A 21,661-nucleotide genomic window follows, 5' to 3' on the forward strand; every position below is an offset into this window, starting at 1 on the left:
GATGGTATGGCCCCCACAGAGCCCTGATCTCAACATCATCGAGTCTGTCTGAGATTACATGAAGAGAGAGAAGCAACTGAGGCTGCCTAAATCCACAGAAGAACTGTGGTTAGTTCTCCAAGATGTTTGGGCCAACCTACCTGCCGAGTTCCTTCAAAAACTATGTGCAAGTGTACCTAGAAGAATTGATGCTGTTTTGAAGGCAAAGGGTGGTCACACCAAATATTGATTTGATGTAGATTTTTCTTCTGTTCACTCACTTTGCATTTAGTTAATTGATAAATATAAACTATTAACATGTCTATTTTTGAAAGCATTCTTACTTTACAGCATTTTTTCACACCTGCCTAAAACTTTTGCACAGTACTGTATATACAGTACACACACACATATATATATATATATATATATATATATATATATATATATAGCTTAAGTTGCATGTTTTAAATTATTACTATTATTATTATTAGGATTATGAAGAAGCTCTACAGTATATAATGCAGTAACGCAGCATCATAATATATTGTAATGCAGTCCAATGCAGAAATAATAATGTACCAGTAGTAGTTTTAACACCATCCATTTTTGGAACACACTTCAACAAGCAGGCTACAACCATATCTCCCAAGGTAGAAATATACACAAAGAATTTTATATGTAAAGACCTGTTTCACTTTTCACTGTAAAGTACAGTAATTGCTTTTCGGTGGCTCTAGGTTCATGGTTCATGAGCCAGAAGCCACAGTGGCTAATGAATGGTTATTTAAGACTAGAGCTCTATGAGCTTCACCATGCTCTCAAATAAATACATGAAAGATGCTGTAAATATAATGAGGTTCCTTCCTGTCTGAATGGGGTTGAGTTGAGATGTACCACATCCTGTCTTCTGGTTTATCTGATTCACACACACCATCCAGCCCATTGTGTAGACGGCTTTAACGGGTAATTAACATCCTGATATGGCACTTAGATATATTTGTATTTGGATAACAAGTAAGTATATATTTTTTTAATTGATTTGTTATTTACTAGTTATTGTGTTTAGATTTTTTCTCTAGTACCAGAAATAAAAAGTGTCACCATTTGGAAATGAGTATAGTCTGAAATGTGATAGGCGTAACACCATATGCATCCTATGATGTGAAATAACCTTAAAAGTACAATTTTTCCTTTTTTCCATTTCATAGATTGTGCATCAATTTTATAACCTGTTTGTATACATATTTATTTCATTTTATACTTTTAATTACTTTATTTATTTATGAACAATACTTTTTAGGTCAAGAAGATGACAAACCTTTAGGCTTTGTCTTTATAAGTATTGTATGTTAAAAAAAAGGAAACACCCAAAGTGAGTTGTTCTTTGTCTTGGTATTTAACACCAGAATGTGTTATTGATAATTATTAGAGATTTGTATTTTTGTCAATTTATATGCTTAAGCTATTTAACAGATACTAAATCAAAGGGTTCTTCTTGAAATAAAAGGTGATGGAACATGTAAAGGGCTGCTGCGTTCATGTGCGCGCATTGTCCTGAACTTTACTGCAGCACACCATCTCCGTATAAGGGTCTGCAGCTGCTGATGGGGCTTGTGGTTATGATGTCTGTTTCAGAAAAAAGTCACTTTTTAAATGGAAGTGTCTGCACACTATATCCCTTATAAAGTTTACTGTAGTAACAGTTTGCAGTTGACCATGGTGCTTACCATGCTTTACCACTTATCAGTGATTTAGCACATGTGCCCGTGCTTCGCCATGCATTCACAATGCTTTTACAAGTGTAGGCTCCCCTACACTTTGTAATGTTTTTACCACTTGAAGCGTGTCATGAAAAACTTTTCTTATTTGAACTGCACACACAATTTAATATGACTTCAAAAGACAGGGTTATATTTATTTCATATGTAGTATGCTGGTTTAACTGGTCTTAATATTTAATTTGACATTGTAGCTTATAATTCATTGGTGTTTTTATCACTCTCATAGCTTGGCTGGCTTTTTTTTAAATCAGAAAACAGCCCTTGTTCACTGTCCAGTTTCTTAAAAGGTAGTTTTCGTTTTACGGCTACATGATTTCCACTACCTTGTAGTGGCAGGAGGTTAAAATGATCATTTTAAGCTCAGTTAAAGCTTAGGAGTTAATCAAACGTTTAAAAAGATTACTTTCTGCCTGCAGGGACAGACCAAACTGGAAACATTTTGACAATTGTCCGTTTTATTGATTGAGAAATATTGATACATATTGTCTTATCTTATTTGATTAGCTGTTTTGGGTCCTGTGGAATGTTTTAACATTTACACCAAACCCCAACACACTCTCCGAAGAGATGAACGCACATTGTATGGACAAACAGTCCTTCAGTACAATGATGGGTAAGTATTTCCATGGTCTCTATATCTCTGTTCCCAGTCTGGATTTTGTTTCTGTAAATATGTAAATATGTATTGCAAAGAGATGTTAGTTAATGGTAGCTATAGTGCAATCCTTTACTGTGATTTGTTGAAATACTATTTAGCGATGATAATTACCAAATGAAAACACACTAACAAAAACTACAGCATTGACTTGTGCACAGTGACCCATTCAAATCAGTTACAGATGCATATTTCTTTTGCAGACAGATAACTGTTTCCTATTTTCACAGCTGCTGTATATTAACTTGTATTTACCTTGTTTTAACTACTGCGCAACAGGATTTTGGTTACAGCTCCATTGGACACCAGTGACAGAAAGCAGTATGGAAAGCTGTACCAGTGTGATTTGAAATCAGACACCTGTAACAACGTGAAGCTTGGAGGTACAAAACAAATAGGATTTTAGTAAACCTAACCAAGGCGATTGGTATTGGGGGCTCTTATTCAAAAAAGCTTGAACTCAAACTACTAAACTATTATTATTATTATTATTATTATTATTATTATTATTATTATTATTATTATTATTATTATTATTATTTTTAATAAGTCTTTAAATAACTAAAGTTAAAGCTTTGTGAACTAGACCCTATTTTGTAAAATACAGTACTGTATTGTTCTAAATTATAATCAAATTCTAAAGTGCCTTGTTTCTACTTGATCTGTGTCTTTGTGTAGACGTTGGCATGTAGATTGTGACTTGCTGGTATCTGGCATCTCTTATGCATACAGGAAGCGCTGTGCGCATTCCCCTAAAGGACTAGCAGCAGGGTACTGTTTATATACAGAGATAAATAAAACTGATCTGACTGCCCGAGAGCATTAACTTGAAAACCTTTGATCCACACCTTGTTCAACTGCAAGTCAAATCTATTTCCCTTTTTTAAAATCACGCACTTGTTCCAGTGTATCACTTTGGCTACAGTCATTTAAACCACATACATCAAATGTAACTCAATTTGTGAGTGACTAACCATTCCAAATTCCATATGCCATAATGTTATGCTTGTTTAATGCCTTATTTTTTTAGTCCACTATATACAGTATGTGGTACCCTAAGTATCAATGTGGAGGAGTAGCTACATGTATAATCCTTCATAATTGCTTTGATCATCACATGTATGTAAGCATTCATAAGATTATTTGATAACATGAAGATTCAGCACATCATTGCATGTCTGTGACTCATAGCCACTAACTCTGCTACTAGATTTATAATTAAATAGCTCACGTCTGTTCATTTTACACCTTTCCTTTAATAGAAAGCGTGAAGGACTATATTCGACCAATCCTATCAGCAGCTAAGAGTTCGGAGGGATTGAAGTTCCTGGTAAGAATGTCACTGTTTTGTGCGTGGTTTGTTTAATTTTCCACTGTGTGCGATACAGCCTCCCCCCCAGACACTTGCACATCTGAAACCACCAGCTGAGCCACAGTTTCCTCTTCTTTCTCTTAGTGACAGACGTTGCAGACAACAAAACATGATGCATTTGCTTTCAGATCAATTTTGCTTCAGAGTGATGGTGCTAAAATGTAGGGCAGGGCGGGTAGTTGGTGGCATCTGCAAGCAGCACCTAATATATCATTTAAGAAATTGCTTTTGCCATTGCACATGCTTCAGAGTAGGGCTTTTAAGGTTTAGTACTGGCTCTTTGAGCAAAAAAAAAAAAATATATATATATATATATATATATATATATATATATATATATATATATATATACAGCTCTGGAAAAAATTAAGAGACCACTGCAAAATTATCAGTTTCTCTGGTTTTACTATTTATAGGTATGTGTTTGGGTAAAATGAACATTTTTGTTTTATTCTATAAACTACTGACAACATTTCTCCCAAATTCCAAATAAAAATATTGTCATTTAGAGCATTTATTTGCAGAAAATGACAACTGGTCAAAATAACAAAAAAGATGCAGTGTTGTCAGACCTCGAATAATGCAAAGAAAATAAGTTCATATTCATTTTTAAACAACACAATACTAATGTTTTAACTTAGGAAGAGTTCAGAAATCAATATTTGGTGGAATAACCCTGATTTTCAAGCACAGCTTTCATGCGTCTTGGCATGCTCTCCACTGCATCTTTTTTGTTATTTTGACAAGGTCAATATTTTCTGCAAATAAATGCTCTAAATGACAATATTTTTATTTGGAATTTGGGAGAAATGTTGTCAGTAGTTTATAGAATAAAACAAAAATGTTCATTTTACCCAAACACATACCTATAAATAGTAAAACCAGAGCAACTGATAATTTTGCAGTGGTCTCTTAATTTTTTCCAGAGCTGTATATATATATATATATATATATATATATATATATATATATATATATATATATATATATATATGTACTCTTGATGGTACAGTGAATAATTGGTATATAACAAGTTCAACAGCCACAAGCACCCCCTGTCTCATTCGTAAATGTAATTTTTAATATTGTACACAGCAGTGGGTCCCAAACTGGGGCAACTAGATAGTTGCAGGAGGGGCACAGCACACCCAGAAACCTCCTAAATGACCCTGACACCTGATAAAGCAGGGTTCAATTCATTTGCATGGATGGTGCTTGGGATGGATTTGGAATCTTCCTTTCCAGTACCTGCTAACAGTATGTAGCATTGAAATGAGTCATTGAGAGGGGCCAAGAAGTACTAAAAAAAAAAGAGAGCACAGCACAGACTGGACTGACGTGTTTCCAGTGGTGAGGTTACAGGCTGAACCGTCACTGCATTCTGAAGCACTCTTTACTGTCTCCCTCTGCAGATTTGTCAGCAGTACAGAACACATAAAGGAATAAACGAGGATTTGAATGGAGTCTGCTCTTCTTTCCTGTCCACTAACTTTGAAAAACCTCAAACATTTGCTCCTGCACCACTGGGTACTGATGACATTCTATGACGTCACCACAATTATACCACAATATATATATATATATATATATATTAATCAGTCAAATGATCTGCAGTGTTTAGGATGCCCAGTGATTTTAACTGAAGCAGTTCCCTTATAAAGTTCTACTGTGGTGTGCACCATGTTAAAAGCAGAGGGCATACGAGCTTGATAAATCACAGATAAGGGAAAAGCAGTATAAGAAAAGTTCTTACAGTAAATGCACGGCATAGTAGAAGAACGGCAAAAGCAAGGAAACAGTAATTGACAGTGCAAATTTACCATTTTTTTTTTTACCCCGTTTTTATATTTGTTTTAGTTGTAGAGCTCATGAAGAGAAATGATGCTAACAGCAACAATAATAACAACAACAACAACAACCACATTCAAAAAATGGAATCAGCTACAGGTAAGGTAAAGGGTGTGCATTTATTATTATTATTTATTGGTATTATTTATTTCTTAGCAGACGCACTTATCCAGGGCAGCTTACAGTTGTTACAAAGTATCACATTACAAAGTATGACTTATAAGAACAGTTATAGAATACAATAAAATCAGTAATAAGAGCAAGTTCAAATTAGAGAAAATAGAAATGACAGTAAATAATTACATTTGATTATGACTAAGAGCATTTATTTATAAGAGTAAATTCCATGAAGAGAGCGAGTAGGAAGTGCAATGAATGGATAAGAACATTTTCAAATATGACCAATTTCAAAAAACCTGATTTGAAGTGATGGGAGCATATTTAATCACCGATAACCAACTCAGCAATATGTGCCAACAGTGCCCCCAATTCCTTAACTATATCTACTATATGAACATACTTCAAAGACACACGGTCACAGATTAGCCAGCAGTCCCGGTTTAGCACTGTGGGGTGCACAGGACCCTGGCCCAGTCTTGCAACTTAAACTTACTTCGGAAGTTAGGAGTTAGCACCCTGTTCCAGTGAATCAGTATCCCGCGGGAGCAGTAAAGGCACCCCCAATCCAAGGCAAAACTATAAGTAGCTTGAACTTATCAATATATAAATGTGGGATTGAATTTGATTTGATTTGTGTTGCAGGGTTCAACAGTCCAGCGGGCGCAAACAGTAATAACCATAACAATAATGCTGAAGATTTGTATCCTGATGAAGAGGAAGGTGAGATAGATAGGGAAGCCATGGCTGTCATTCGTGACGCTTTCTCAGTTTAAATTGCTTTAACACTGTGTGGTGTTAACCACCAATTCTAAAAGATAGTCATACAAATCTAAACAGGCTTATTTGAATACAATACATTAAAACACACATATGGTATTAATATGCTTTTTGAATGGTCTTTAAAATAGTCACATATGAAGATAGGATAAATGTTTTATGTATTCTGGCCTAAACAACCTTATATAAAATACTGTATAGATTATACTTTTCTAATGCATTGTAAATACTTTAAAATGAGGCTGGTTGTTATACACCTTTCATTGTTCAATTGAATTATTTGGTAAAATGGCCCCGTGATAATGGTCACTCTTGCAATGTTCACAAAACAAAGCTGTTTTCAGGAGTGCTTTTTTAAAGACAGGGATGAACAATGCTTTGAAAAATGTACCGTCTCTAAAACCATTGAAAAAGGTTTCGTGAACAGCAAACTTGATTGAATTTATCAAAATGGGTTTTAAATAAACAGGCTCTAAAGTTTTGTGGACATCGGCCATTAGATTAAGCATCTCATGCATGCTTCAGGAGCTTCAGTTTTCTCATTGAGGGTTTTCTATTTTTAAGATGGTGGGACAGAAATTGCTTTTGTTCTGGATGGATCTGGGAGTATTGAGGCAGACGATTTTCAGAGGGCAAAAGACTTTATCTCAAATATGACGAAAAATATATGGGAAAATTGTTTTAGTGTAAGTACTGGAACCAGTTCTATCTTAAAGACTATTTATTATAAACCAATCCCTGTTAAGGGTTTGTCAAAATGACAGTAATCTTATCTCATTCTTGGAACATACAACACAATTCATTTCTTTATGTTCAATAGTAGTTCAAGATATGACTTTGTGACATATAATATGTTAATTGTCATGTAGGTTGTATCTTATTATAAGAGACTTCATTTCGCAAAGTTTAGACAGCAAGCTTCACTTTGCAGTCGCCTGAACTGCACAAAAATCTTCAATACACACAACGCATGAATTTATATAAAATATAATTCTCTTACCATGTATTTATATACACCATTTATATGACAAAATTGTAATCAAACCACTACAACTTTATTCTTAATTGTTCATTATTAATATTATTATTATATATCATATTCAATGTTAAATATTAAAATGGAAATTGCAAAAATGTTATTTTTTTTACTAAACAGTGTGGATTTGCCATTGTACAATACGGAGACGAGATACAAACTGAACTTACCCTGAATGAAAACAATGATACTGAGTCTGTACTGAAAAAAGTTCAGGATATAAAGCAACTTGGAAACGTCACGAAAACTGCATCAGCTATCCAGCATGTGCTGTAAGTAGAGAGATTCAGATGACCTGTGATTCTTGAAATGTATTTTTGTTTACGACTGTAAGTCGCCCTGGATAAGGGCGTCTGCTAAGAAATAAATACTACTACTACTACTACTACTACTAATAATAATAATAATAATAATAATAATAATAATAATAATAATAATAATAAAGTTTGGATACAGCTTGTCTTTAGATGTGTCTGGTCTCAAATGTTCCTGGAGCCTTTTTCAGAGGACGAATTGATAACCTGTTCACCTTGCCTTCTTAATGTGAAGTGTGGTCAATAGGAAGTATATCTGAATATAACATGTTCTGTTTTTTTGACAGTGATAACATTTTCATTGAGGAAAAGGGATCACAAAAGAATGCAAGGAAGATTATTATTGTAATCACAGATGGAGACATATTTCGGGATCCGCTGGATATAGAAGACGTCATGAAATCACCTAAAATGACAAACGTCACTCGCTTTGCTATAGGGGTAGGTCTTTTGAGATCCAAAATCACTTAACAACATTTTTAATGAATGCATTCAACATGTAAAACAATATTTCATTCTAAAAGGAAATGACGGAAACTGGAAACATGAGATAATTAAAAAATATGCTCAATCCTTCTGTACTTTACATCAACTGGATTGTATTTCTCAATTAAAAGGTTGGAAAGGTATTTGAAACTCCAGAAGTAAGAGAGTTGCTGTATAAGATTGCTTCGGATCCAGATGAAGAACATGTATTTAAAGTGGATAACTACACCGCTTTGGATGGTCTGCTTGCATTGCTAGAAAAAAGCATCACAGGAATTGAAGGTACGAGCAGCTATTTAAACCATGAAACATAAATGGACACGACCACACTGCCTGGAGGAGCATTTACATTCATCTGGGTTAAGTGAAACTATGAAAGACCTGGTTGAAACAAGATGTATGGCACAGCTGAAAGCAATGAGCTGTTCCAGCAGGCAGGTGGGCGTGTCTCAGCAGAGCTTTAGTCTAAAAACATAGAGATCACTGTGATCGGGGCTGCTGCAAGGCCTGCCGTTTTCACGGCACCTTTGATTTAGAGTTTGTTGTATTGTGTTTTATTTTGAGTGTTTGTACAGTCATGTATCGTCCTCTGTGCGCTACCATCGCTGGTAGCATCACATGACATTATTGTTTACTTTTTTTGTTTATGTTTATTGATTAAATCCCATGCGCCTGTGTCGGCGTATCAACGTCAATCTCTATCTCAGTCTCGTCTGTGTTCTCCTCGGCTACCTGAGGCAAGCATACCAGGACTCTATCACAATGCTTAATTATTCTATACAATGCGTCTCATATGTTGACCTAATTACACATTTATATCTCATTCCAATATATGCACGACAATGGGGTGCGCTGTAAATGTATGTCATATGGGAAACGATGGTTGGTTATTATCTAATTATGTGCACCCCTCTCTTTAAAGGGACACAAAAGGGAACTGCTTTCCTGTTTGAGATGGCACAAGCTGGCTTCAGTACTCAGTTTGCAGCTGATGTAAGTTAATGCGTTGTATTCTGTGCTGTACTTTAAACCCAATTAGTTCATAGACATTACATGACCGTTTTCTCTCACTCCCTTGTTCACTACATTGATTGAAGTGTTTTGATGTTCTTGGCAGGGAACCGTTCTGTTGGGTGCTGTGGGAGCCTACGACTGGAGTGGCGGATTAATCTTAAAAAGTCAAACTGACGGCAGCGTAAGGTTTCTGAATGAGTCATCGGCAACAGCAGCCAAATACTCCTACTTAGGTGAGACTTTAGAAGATTTTACACACACACAATGTTATAGTAAATCAAATAGACTTTTAACACTAGATTTACAACAAATTAGTTCATATGTTTTCCCATTAGTTCAAAATAAAATCAGTAATATTCTTCGTAAAGTCTTGATTATAAGTACTGGCGCCCTTCTAGAATCTCTGATGCATTTGGTTTGACCTCTTTTGGATTTTGCACAACCTGTAGAAAACTTGTCACAGGATTACAAGCGTTTTGCACAAGTATGAGGGATTTCATTTGACACTCTTCATAATCATAACAGATCAGTTTCAGTTGCTCAAAAACTGTCTTCAATGCTCGATTGGATTTGCAGCTGATGCACAGTTCACACAGCCTAGTCTCTGTAAGTCGCGTTGGATAAAGGCGTCTGCTAAATAAACAAATAATGAATAATAATAAAACAGCTAGTGTTATCTGGCTGGTTTCACAGACCCCAAGAAGCACTCACATACAATCAGATGGGGGTCCAGTTAGGTTGCATTGGAGCTATTCTGCATTGAAAAGTTGGTCTTACGCCTTGTTAGCAAGATAATAATAAGGGTTCATTCATACTATTGTGTCCTCCCACAGCATGCACTCTTCTAATGCATCTTATGCATGTGTTTTCTTCTCAAGGCTACAGTGTAGTTGCTGTGAAGGGAACAAGTGGCAATCTGTTTGTGTCTGGAGCCCCTCGTCACAGCCTCACAGGGAGGGTGCTGGTGTTCGGTGGAGACACGTATGAAATTAGGCAAAATCTATCAGGAACCCAGGTGAGTGCTGAGCATCCTGTCCCTGTGCCTGGAGGCTTGGTAGTTCAGTGCTTAGAGAAAGGGGATTGTTACCAGGAGGTTCCCAGTTCAATCCCAGCTCAGCCACTGACTCACTATGTGTGACCCTGAGCAAGTCACTTAACCTCCTTGTGTTCTGTCCTTCGGATGAGACGTAAAACAAACAAGGTCCTATTGTAAGTGACTCTGCAGCAGCAGTTGTTGATGCATAGTTCGCCCTCTAGTCTCTGTAAGTCGCTTTGGATAAAAGATGTCTACAATTATTCATTTCAGCAATTTTTTTGCAAAAAAAAAAAAAAAAGCTAATTCAAAAGTATTCATACCCTTTGATGCTATGATAGTATTGTCTACAAGGTGCTAAAAATTTCAATATGATAATGCAGCACCTAATTCTAGAAAATGCTGGATTGTAGATAAACATGCTTAGGCAAAAAATTATTTATTGTCATAAAGCTGGAGAAGGATACAAGAAGATTTCCAAGCATTTGAGTATCCCAATTTCAACTATTGTTTCTATTAGCAAGAAGTACAAGACTCATGGTACTGTCACAACACTCCCTCGGTCTGGAAGGAAGAAGGTTCTTTCACCAAGAACAAGTAGAAGAATTGTGAGGAAGGTTAATAACAATTGACTGCCAAAGATATTCAAAGTGAATTGGCTGCAAGTGGCTGGGGTTTCCATTTCAACCATAGGTCGAGTATTGCAAGGTGAAGGTCTCAATGGTCGCAGGCCAAGTAAAAAGCCACTCTTAGGAAAACGTCACAAGGACAATGGCTTAAAGCGTACAAAGGAAAGAACACCATACCTACTGTCAAGCGTGGAGGTGGTAATATCCTTCTATGGGGCTGTTTTTCCTCCAATGGCACAGGAAATTTAGTTCCAATACATGGTAAAATGTATTCCATATCATACCAAAAGATATTGGCCAATCATCTGAAATCCTCAACTGGACGTTCCAACACAACGATCCAAAGCACACAACAAAATCTACTTCAGAATGGTTAAAGAAGAATAAAATCAAGGTTCTGTAATGGCGTAGTCAAAGTCCTGATCTAAATCCGATTGAGAATCTTTGGTATGAGCTGAAGAAGGCTGTGCACAAGAGAAGTCCTCGAAATTTGAAAGAACTGGCACAATTTAGGGTTGAATGGTCAAAAATCAGTAAAGAATCATGCCAAAAGCTCATTGACAAATATTTTAATTGTTTAAAAGAGGTTATCATTGCTAAAGGTACCTCAACTAGCTATTAATTTAATTTTCCTTGTCAGGGTATGAATACTTTTGAATGAGCATCTTTGGAGTTTTGTAAAAAAAAATTGCTGAAATAAATAATTGTAGATATCTATTTTTATATTTCTATCTTTATTTCCTCACACACAAAAGCAAAACTTTTGCTACAAAAGATTTTTCCGGAAGCTATAATAGTAGTACAGTATTTCAGGTTAGTCGCATTTTTCAATTTGTGTCCTTTTTTTGTGAAGTATATGGAAAACTACAAAGCGGTATGTAATTCAATATGTTAACGTAACATTATTCAGCAGGTTTCATTCAACTTTATGAAGCAAGCTTAGTTAATTCTATGTGGTGATGTAAAACTTTTAGACATAGTTGTAGCTTTTTAATTATTTTTCCAAATAAGAATTTGGAGACGTGTAACAATGACTGTTTTGTTTTCTTGTGTGGCTGCAGGTTGGTTCCTATTTCGGCTCAGAGTTGTGTGCTCTAGATGTGGATCGGAATGGCATAACAGACTACCTACTGGTCGGGGCTCCGTTCTTTCACATACGCGGAGAGGAAGGGAAGGTTTATGTGTACAAACTTAACAATGATGACATGGTAAGGCTCCATGCTGCTGCTGCGTCTTCATCAAAATGAATTTGTAAAGAAGGGCAGCAATGTAATTTCAATGTATACTCTCTTTATCTGAACACTAATGATATATCCATGGCATCAGAAAAGATGTTTCTATTATCATAGCAATAAAATATAATTTCACGTGTACAAGGCCATTTCGCATCCCCAAAAATGCAATACAAAATGTGTCATGTTATACATCTAGAAGACAATACTGGAACACAAAATATGTATAAGACCAAATTGTATTTAAAACGCAACATAAATTCACTGAGAAGAATACGCTTGTAACTACAAATAAAGGTTTTACAATAGTCCTGATTTTAGATTTCTTTTTGTTATTTGTGTTGCAAGTCTGGGGAGGCAGAATGATGCTGTGATTTGTGCTTGCAGTTTGAAGAGCCACAGCTGCTACAGGGAATGGAGGGCTATGATTTCGCAAGGTTCGGCATTGCCATCAGCAACATAGGCGACGTTGATCGCAATGGATACAATGACATTGCAATAGGAGCCCCCCTTGAAGTGGACTCCCCTGGATCCTCTGGCAGTGTCTACATTTATAACGGCTTCAGCGATGGCATTAGGATGAAGCAATCCCAGGTTGAGTCCTTATTACTCTTATTATTAACAAAATCATTCAGTGTGGAGACCCTCTGTATTTAAAACACAGGCAATAGCACCACCTGGTGGCCAGAGGATGTAGTGGTTTGTTAAACTATGTTTATGCCCTCCTTATTTACCTATCTGGAATATCAAAGGGCAATGCATTAGTGAAATATGCATCATAGCACAGGGTATATATACAATTTACCATCAATATGGCCTGACTGAGCTCTGCTGGGATGTTGGCTGAACGTATAGAGCAGGAGTTCTCAAACTCGGTCCTGGCGACCCCCTGTGGCTGCTGGTTTTTCATTCCAAACGAGCTCTCAAGACCCTTAATTGAACTGATAATTTGCTTAATTAGACCTTTTTACTTGTTTTCAGCTCTTAGACAGTTGTCGTTCAAGTTACTTATATAACGTTATGCTAACTTGAAATCTGCAACTGTTTAAAAGCTGAAAACAAGTAAAAAGGTCTAATTAAGCAAATTATCAGTTCAATTAAGGGTCTAGTTAAATGATTGAGAGCTCGGTTGGAATGAAAAACAGCAGACACAGGGAGTCCCCAGGACTGAGTTTGAGAAGCTCTGGTATAGCGCAAAACAGACATCGCTAAAGTGTTGATTTGAACAATCTATACACACACAGCAATAAGCAACAGCTGTTTTAGAGCATTTTACAGCACCAGGGAATGCACCTGGATAGCAACAACCCTATCTGTGGTTTTCCAAGGATTCCCACTGAAGATACATGGTTGATGCGATCTAGGTGGATTTCCAGGTGTAAAACCCTCTAAAAACCCAGCTGTGGATTATAGGTTGATCAAACCAATTCAAGCTGCTATCACTTTAATAAGTGCAATCTTGAGAGCATAACGAGTATCGGTTTCTTCTCATGACCATCTGATCTTGCTATCCATAGGTAACCTCAAAAACACTCGATCACTAACCGAAATGTGTGTCTGCTTGACCAAACCCGCGACATTAACTGTAACACTTTCTCTCTGTTTGATTTAGAGAATTGCGGCTGTTGATGTCAATGTAGGACTCAAGTATTTTGGCCAATCAGTTGATGGAATGACAGACCTCAATAATGATAGCTGGATTGATATCACAGTGGGGAGCCTCGGGACGGTCACTGTGTTTCAGTATGTATGATTGGGATTCCAGAATGTACGCGATGATCATGAACTAGTCATGATCATGAACCCGTCTCAGAACACCGGCTATGATCATCACAAAACTGGGCTTAAAATTAAATGGTGTGAGCCAGTTAAAATAATTTGTTTCTAATTATTTTATTCCGTTTTCCAGTACAATGTTCAGTTGATGCACACATGTAACATATAATGGTTACAGTACAGAGCTCAGTGATCAATTAATAATAAGTCAGAGATACATATTATATAGATATATTTGAATATATGCAAATATATACATATTTTAGAGTTCCATATATTGAAATGGCTGTTTTTAACTTGGGAAGCTGGGGAAAAGCCCTGCACGTTTACATAAATGGTCAATTTAAAGTAATATCCTAGATTTTGAAACAGCTGTTTTTGCATGCCACTGTTGGTGATGATCATTTGCCACTTAAGTTATTAACTCAAATCAAATCTTGATGGTTTTCCTTGTAGATCTTTGGTTGTCGTTAATATCACTGCTGTTGTGAAATTCGATCCTGAAAGGATTCCTTTGTCTTACCAAAGTAGCATGAACAAACCAAGCGACCCAGCAAACACAGTCGGGTTAAAAATATGCTTTCAAACCAAGTTAGACTGGAAAACCTTTGGTAAGTGTGCACCCGAAGGGGGTTCTACAGATTAAGAGAAGCCCCTAAAGAAGTGTTATAATATATAGTAGAGCTAGATAGCAACGTGGTACAGCCATCTGAAATGTCTTTGAATCAGTGTTATTATGAAAAAAGCAAATATGTATTTCATGCATTTAACTATTTGCAACCCTTCTCCTCTGCTCCTGGTCCAGTCTGTTATGGGGTCTGCTGGTTAGGACATGGACCCCCTAACTAAGTCACATATTCCTTTAACAAATCTTTCTATTCAAAACTGTGTCTTGTGGGGGTTGAACTACATCTCAATACACCAACACGTAGTCCGACATGAGAAATACGTTCAAGTCATTGATAGTATTTTACAACCTTAGCTAATCCTCTTTGGATATGTGACATGCACTGCATATCTCCTAGTATTCTCACGCCATCTAACAGCGATATGCTAGGCAGACCTGAAGGCACAGGTTCCTGATGTAGCTATTGTTTCAGGACACGCTGGACTGGCTATTGAATACAATGTGTACGTGGACACTGAGAAAGAGAATAAACGGATGAAGCTGGCTGATAGAGAGTCACAAACCACAACTTTTAAGATTACAGAGAAAGCAGAGTGTTTACAGCAACTCACCCTGCAGTTCTTGGTGAGTAACATAATACAGTAGCATACCTGTTTTTCACAGTGAAGCGAAGGCTTTAGGGAAGTTCAGGGAAAGACAGAGTTAGAGAATTCTAATAACTTTATTGGAGCAACGCTAAACATTCTAAGATGATTGTGTATTACAGTAACGTGAATGTTAAGAAACATTGGGGGACGTTTATGGAAGCATGAAAGCTCATGTGGCTCCAAGGGGTGTCACCTTTAACAAAGTGATAGAATTCAAATGTGTATTTCGTTGAAACAGCTCTTGCTGCTCTTGGCTTGAAGGAATAGTGTCTTTGTCTTGTAACAGGGCTGCCATGATGACTGCTTTTCACCTATAGCGATCAAGGTTAATTTCACTCTCCAAAACAGCTCTGCTGAGCCCCCGCATGGAATTCTCAATGCTTTCATTGACAATGAAAACATCGCACAGGTACTGTGTTGTGCAGATCTGTCTCCAGTGTTGTGATGAATTCAGTATTTAAAAATCTGTCTCTCCAGCCACAATATATTGTATTCATGTTTAGCACGGGTTGTATTTATTGATAAACTTCCACATGGTTTCAACAGGAAAGCCTGGTTTATTCAGCCTGTGCACACTGGAAGCAGTTATATCAGTTATATTGCACATATATGTTACATGCAGATGTCAATCTTTTTTTTTTTTTTTTTAGCTTCATTTTGAAAACAACTGTGGAAAAGATATGAAATGCATTCCTAATTTGTCCTTATCAACAAACTTGACAAAGTAAGCATGCCTTGATTCATTCTTCCTTTATTTAACTAACAGTTTAAATAATGCTTGCACTTGGTATTCCCTTGGTTTTCTTTTGGGTTTTACTTTTTTTAATATAATTTCCCTTTGCTGGGAGGATGGTTGTGTGGGTACTAGCATGCCTTTCCTCTCATTAAATTATTTGATTCTTGCCTTGGAAGAATAGTCTGTTGTATTTGCTACTTAAGCACAGAGCTCTTCAATGCCACAATCCAACAGTGCCTCCTGGTGGATTAAATTAGTACTATCCGGATAGCTTGTTGCTGTGATAATAAATGACTGTACTTTTTCCACTACAGTACTATGATCACATTTTGTTGTATTTTTGCAAATCCTGAATGAACTTTAAAAAAAAAAAAAAAAAAAAAGATTCTGAACCCAGAGCAGTAATAATGTTAATAAAGCTTATAAGAGGCTGGAAAGTGAATTTTAAAGAATTGTCTTGTGCTCTTTTGATGCACACCTAGGCCTTTTAAAAGGCCATTTTTTATTTTTCCTTTTTTGATATAAAAATCTTTCTCTTTTTAACAGTGATCTCACTCTGATTGTCGGTGGCAATAAGGAGATGGTTATAGCTTTTAATTTGCAGAACTCAGGGGAAGACGCCTACATGACAACTATGGAACTGATATATCCCAGCATTCTGCATTACAACAAGATCTCTTTGTTTCAGGTAACGTAATGAAAGCCTGCACACAAACAGCTGGGATTATAACACGAACCACCTTGACAAAGTCTTCTTGTTCAAGCGTGTTGTTTTTTTCTTCTTATGTTAGTATTACTGAGTAGAACGTGTAGCACTACCTGACTCGGCTTGTGTTCTTGTTTGCTTTTTTTTATATAGGAAAATACAGGTACTTCCTGTGAAGATCCTGATTCATTAGGACCTTCGTTAACGAGATTACGTTGTAAAATAGGATTCCCGGTATTCAGAAAACAGTCACATGTAAGTCACTGCATACTGAAAGAAGAGAAATAACTTCACTAAGCTAGTCTCTAAAAGTCCATTTTAAACAGTGTTGTGTCTAAGTTGCCTTTTATTGCTGTATGATTGTATATTAATCAAAAAGGTGTCTAAACCAGGCATTCATCTTTTAGGGAGACAATCCTGGTAAAATCAAGGTAAACATTGTTTAGTCATTGAAAGAGACACTTGTTACGGGAGAATTAAAAATAACCTAAATGGGTCAAAACAATATTACAAAACTTATGCAAGGGCTAATGTATTAGTATTGTCTTTTGTTTTGACCTCGCATTGTTATGCATTGCTAATTGTTTTGTGTGTTAAACAGAAAAACTTCACCATCTCTTGGCAATTAGATTCTATGAAATCTGAGAAGAATGTAGCACTGATAAATATCAGTGTTAGCTGGTAAGTATCCTACTACATATGGATTTCTGTTCATTCAAAAATGTGTATTTAATAAAAAAAAATCTCAGCCCTGTATTGTAAAGAACATTGTTAGCTATAGTAATAGTATATGTTAAAAGCATGGGGACAGTAGTAACCAATCTTTTTCAAAGTGATATTACATTCTTTCCTTTAGTAAAAATGATGGCCTGAATCTTCTTGTGCAAGAACACCACAGGATTTCTGTGAAACATTCCCTGAAAATGAGTCTAACAGGGTAAGTATATTTGGACTGGCTAAGCTGAGGTTGAAATCACGGACGCTGCCCCAGTCCTGTGGTAAACCCCAGTGTCCAGCTTATCAATAGTGACCTCCAAATCCCTTTGAGACAGGGAACCACTGGTCAAAAACCAGTGACATCACTAATACCTTATAGAGGTGGCAGCAATGATTCATTCAAATTGAAAGTGGTTTTACTGAATCTTTAGTCTCAATATCGTTTTACCTAAGAACAAGCACGGTTTGGACAGTTTCAATGAAACTGTATTAGCATACTAGAGGCAATATTGTATATTGCGTGAATCATGGGGTGTTAGTAATTCAATTGACAGGGGGACAGATAGGATGCTGTGTGTATTTTACATATATTAATTGTTTGCTTTTTTTGGTTTGTTTTTTCAGGGAGGCCAGTCCCTTGTTTCTGAATATAACTGAAGACATGAAAAGCAATAAACACCCACTGAAATACGTATTCAAGGCATGTGAAACTAACACTGAAACTACAGGACCAAACGTAATTCTCAGAGATGGATAGCAATTGTTATTCCAATAGACGCTGCAGTGCAGTCCAACATACTGTGCAGCAAGAAGTGTTCAGGCTGGAATAATAAATGGCAGAGTATAGATCGACCTCAAGTCAACTGCACCTTAGCTACATCATAGCTGCTGTTTAAGATCAATGCATTTACTTCATGAATGTAGGTACAGTGTTGTAATCAGGGATACAATGCACCTTATCTGCAGTCAAATAAGGCATTGCATAAGCAACATATTTAGTAGTTCCTATATAAAACCACTATACTGACTTAGTTTACCACACTAGGATAATATGCTGTGCATTTGAAGTATAATAAAATTATATTATTGGATAATAGCCACTTTTATCAAACCTCATATCTAAAATGTAATATTGTGGGTGAATAACTAATATTGTATTTTTTTGTAGATAAATGGTGAAAACCATTTTGGCGCTGAAGTTAAAGTAAACATATCAATTCCTTTGAAGAGACAAAGTGGTAGAAAATTAACCATCACGAAAGTCCATTCCACAAAGGTAACCAAATCCCATTTTTTTTGGTTACTCATTTTTGTATGCATAGAACGGGTTGTTCTTTAATTTATATCTTTTTCATATTTTCCAGAACAGCACACATTGTACCTGGCAAACAATCTCGGTAAGCTGACTTTTTTATATTACATTAGGAAGTCATTATTTGCTGTAATCGCTATCCTGTGAAGATGCTGGAATGCGTGGGGCAAAACTAACCTCGCTTTCCTTTTGCTAATAAGAGGTAAAAGAATCATTTGAAAGCATAGATTAGCACTCCATTAAGTGGTGTTCAAAAATCTATCCATCTTCATGACAGATTTATGTATTTCTGTTTCTAATTTCACTTTGTTTTCAGCAAACAGACGTGCACACTACTGATTGCACTGTTAGAGATGAAGAGGAGGACATTACTATTGAGGCTGAACTGTTTATTGATGTTGAAAAGGTGAGACAGTGGGATGGTCATGCAGTATTTTTCCAATGCAGAAGAAACATACCTGCTGTATTACTAGATGAGTTCCAATTTGTTAGTGAAAAGGAATTGTATCTTATATTGTAGGGCATTAGCGATTGCTACTCTTGGGGGGGGGGGGGGGGGGGGGTCTAGTTTAATGATTTAAACAATGCCTGCTAATCGCAGCTGGATTAATACATTAAAGACATGCAATTGGATCCTCCTCTGTAACATGAAATGTGCTTTGGTGTGCCGTAATGAAATCGGTTGTCAAACCAATTAAAAATGATTCGTGATTGGATCTTACCTCAGGGTCTCATTGCATGTGTATGTCAATAAACATATGGAATGTACATTTTATCATTTATTTGGATTGATTTTACTTTTATTTTCATGTTCTTCCATGTTTTGGTTCGGTCAGCCTTTTTCTCTTATTTTATAGATGATTGTGGATAAGATAAAGGCTACTGCTGTTCTTGGTTTTGATAAAGATTGGTATGTCACAGAAGAAACGGATCAACACATTAAAGAGGTACAATATTAGCATTTCACTCTGTAGCTTCTAATACAGCTCTGCTTGTTGTAATGTAACTTACCTAATACATAAAGCTCCTTTATTGTCCAGTTGATGTCTCTCTCTCTCTTTTTGATTGTCACATTTTTATATGTAGGTGTCTGTCACTATTGGTAAGCTGACAGCGTATCAACCCATGGGCTTGATTATTGGGAGCTCCATTGGAGGATTTGTGATTCTGGCAATTTTGGTTTTTATCCTGTTTAAAGTAAGAAGTGATTTCTATTCTTCAATGTTACTGTAGGCAGTGTGAGTCAGAGATGCTCTAGACAGGAAACTGTAACATCGCCTTGCAGTGGTATACGATGATAATCACCTTGGTAATAAATTGATAATGAAGTTGTGCAAGTAAAAATCTAATCACATTTTTGCATCATTAACAATAAGCACAGTGGAAATGTCACAGTACTTGGTCAAAGCATTTTATAAGCAAGGTAAATGTACCACTGGCAAGGTCAGAATGTAATGTTAAAGAACTTTACAGATTGATATACTCAAACATAGCCATTTGCTACGAAAGGTTAATTATTTTCAACTGGATATTGACATAACACATAGCACCACCCGCTGGCTACATATTGTAATTTCTCTTAAATTGAAATGTGAAAATTCTGTCCACACCCTAATAAAAATCATTAGCTCCAATGATTTTTGAGCATCACTATTAAAAATCAGAATGCAACAACATTCTTACATGAAGACGCAGTTAATTTATTGTTTTGAGATTTTACTAGCTATTCCTTTCTGAACGAAAACAGTGCAAACTTCTCCTGGTTTCTGTATTTAAGCCATTTGTAATGTTAGTATATTTATGAGCGTGATTTTAAATCAGAAGCTGACAGCATTATGATGTTACACAGAGAAGCTGGGTTTGTCCCTTGATCCCAGGATTTTAATATTATTTCCTTTTTTCTTTTGTGTGTGTCATTAGTGTGGCTTTTTCAAGAGAGGTTACAAGCAGAACCTTCCAGAAGAGGAAAAATGATCGAGAGGAAGGAAGCCGTCCTAAATGTGTATCTCTGCCATGAAAAGAGTTACGAAGCAGAGGTTCTGAAGCAGATACAAACCCTGTCCAGTACAGTTTGTACAGGCATTTTCACAGAACATGTTTATCCTGCTCCAAATTTCTACTCAATGTATCACAATATCCATTCGATTGGTTTCTCTTTAAAATGATGCAGTTAGTTTCTAAAGTTCAAACAAGTATAGCGCCTTCTCCCTTGCATTACTGTCAGCAGGTTGTAATTGTTTTAATACAGTATTTTATTTTCATTTTATACTTTTTTTTCTATAATCTTGACACTTTGCACATATGAAGCATATTATTATGGTTGAGTGTGAAAATGTTCATAGGAATACATATTCTTTGAATTGACTCTAAATGACATAAATACAGCTTGTGTTGTGATTTTTTAAAAATAAATATTAATTTGGTATTTAATGGGGTAAAGGGGGAGGTTTGTTTGCTTAATACTTGAAACAGCAAGAGGACAGCTGTCAACTGCAATGTGGAGAAGGGAAGAGCCCTGGATAAGTGGCCTCTTCAGCTTTGACTGTCTGTCTGACCCCTGGCTATATTCAACAGCTGATAACAATCTCTTGCTCTTTCAGTGTCACAAATGAACGCGCAGGTTTCCCTAGTTCAGCAAAGCCAAAGTTAGAACCATAGCAAGCCACATAGAAACACCTAGCTCAGCAATGAAAGCCTTTGCCAGTTCATTTTCTCCTGAAAAAAACAAGGAGTCAGAAAGCCCCAGGAGCTGTTTTTTTTTATTTCTGGAATGTGAAGTAAGGTTAACCAGATCTACCCTTCACTATGGAGACGAATCTCTGATTACAAAAACTTTCAGTGCATTTAATAATATTATGCA

At 36.3% G+C, this 21,661-nt stretch overlaps 1 protein-coding gene across 2 annotated transcripts; it reads left to right on the forward strand.

Annotated features, from left to right (window-relative positions):
- Positions 1–867: 867 nt before the first annotated feature.
- LOC117429432 (integrin alpha-E-like) lies at positions 868–21,181 on the forward strand. Of its 2 annotated transcripts, XM_034048869.3 has the most exons (32): positions 868–996; positions 2,268–2,376; positions 2,698–2,801; positions 3,681–3,748; positions 5,203–5,317; positions 5,648–5,737; positions 6,401–6,478; positions 7,100–7,221; positions 7,692–7,843; positions 8,173–8,326; positions 8,503–8,653; positions 9,294–9,364; positions 9,489–9,618; positions 10,264–10,400; positions 12,109–12,255; positions 12,667–12,873; positions 13,892–14,022; positions 14,512–14,666; positions 15,156–15,307; positions 15,617–15,739; positions 15,981–16,054; positions 16,613–16,754; positions 16,926–17,027; positions 17,374–17,453; positions 17,629–17,709; positions 18,114–18,189; positions 18,658–18,765; positions 18,854–18,886; positions 19,118–19,207; positions 19,659–19,748; positions 19,888–19,998; positions 20,722–21,181. In XM_034048869.3, exons 1-32 carry the CDS (start codon positions 963–965, stop codon positions 20,773–20,775), a joined length of 3,471 nt encoding a protein of 1,156 aa, XP_033904760.3. In that variant the 5' UTR covers positions 868–962; the 3' UTR covers positions 20,776–21,181. The 2 variants fall into 2 exon arrangements, with proteins under 2 accessions (XP_033904760.3, XP_033904761.3); XM_034048870.3 differs by lacking the exons at positions 9,294–9,364; positions 9,489–9,618.
- The last annotated feature ends 480 nt before the right edge of the window (positions 21,182–21,661 follow it).

Source organism: Acipenser ruthenus, chromosome 24, assembly GCF_902713425.1.
Source record: "Acipenser ruthenus chromosome 24, fAciRut3.2 maternal haplotype, whole genome shotgun sequence".
NCBI lineage: Eukaryota > Metazoa > Chordata > Actinopteri > Acipenseriformes > Acipenseridae > Acipenser > Acipenser ruthenus.

Coding starts and splice junctions, on each gene's coding strand:
- LOC117429432 (XM_034048869.3), top strand. CDS start 963: ATGGCACTTAGATATATTTGTATTTGGATAACAA. Junction 3,749..5,202: donor CGGAGGGATTGAAGTTCCTG/GTAAGAATGTCA, acceptor CTCCCTCTGCAG/ATTTGTCAGCAGTACAGAAC. Junction 7,222..7,691: donor TATGGGAAAATTGTTTTAGT/GTAAGTACTGGA, acceptor TTTACTAAACAG/TGTGGATTTGCCATTGTACA.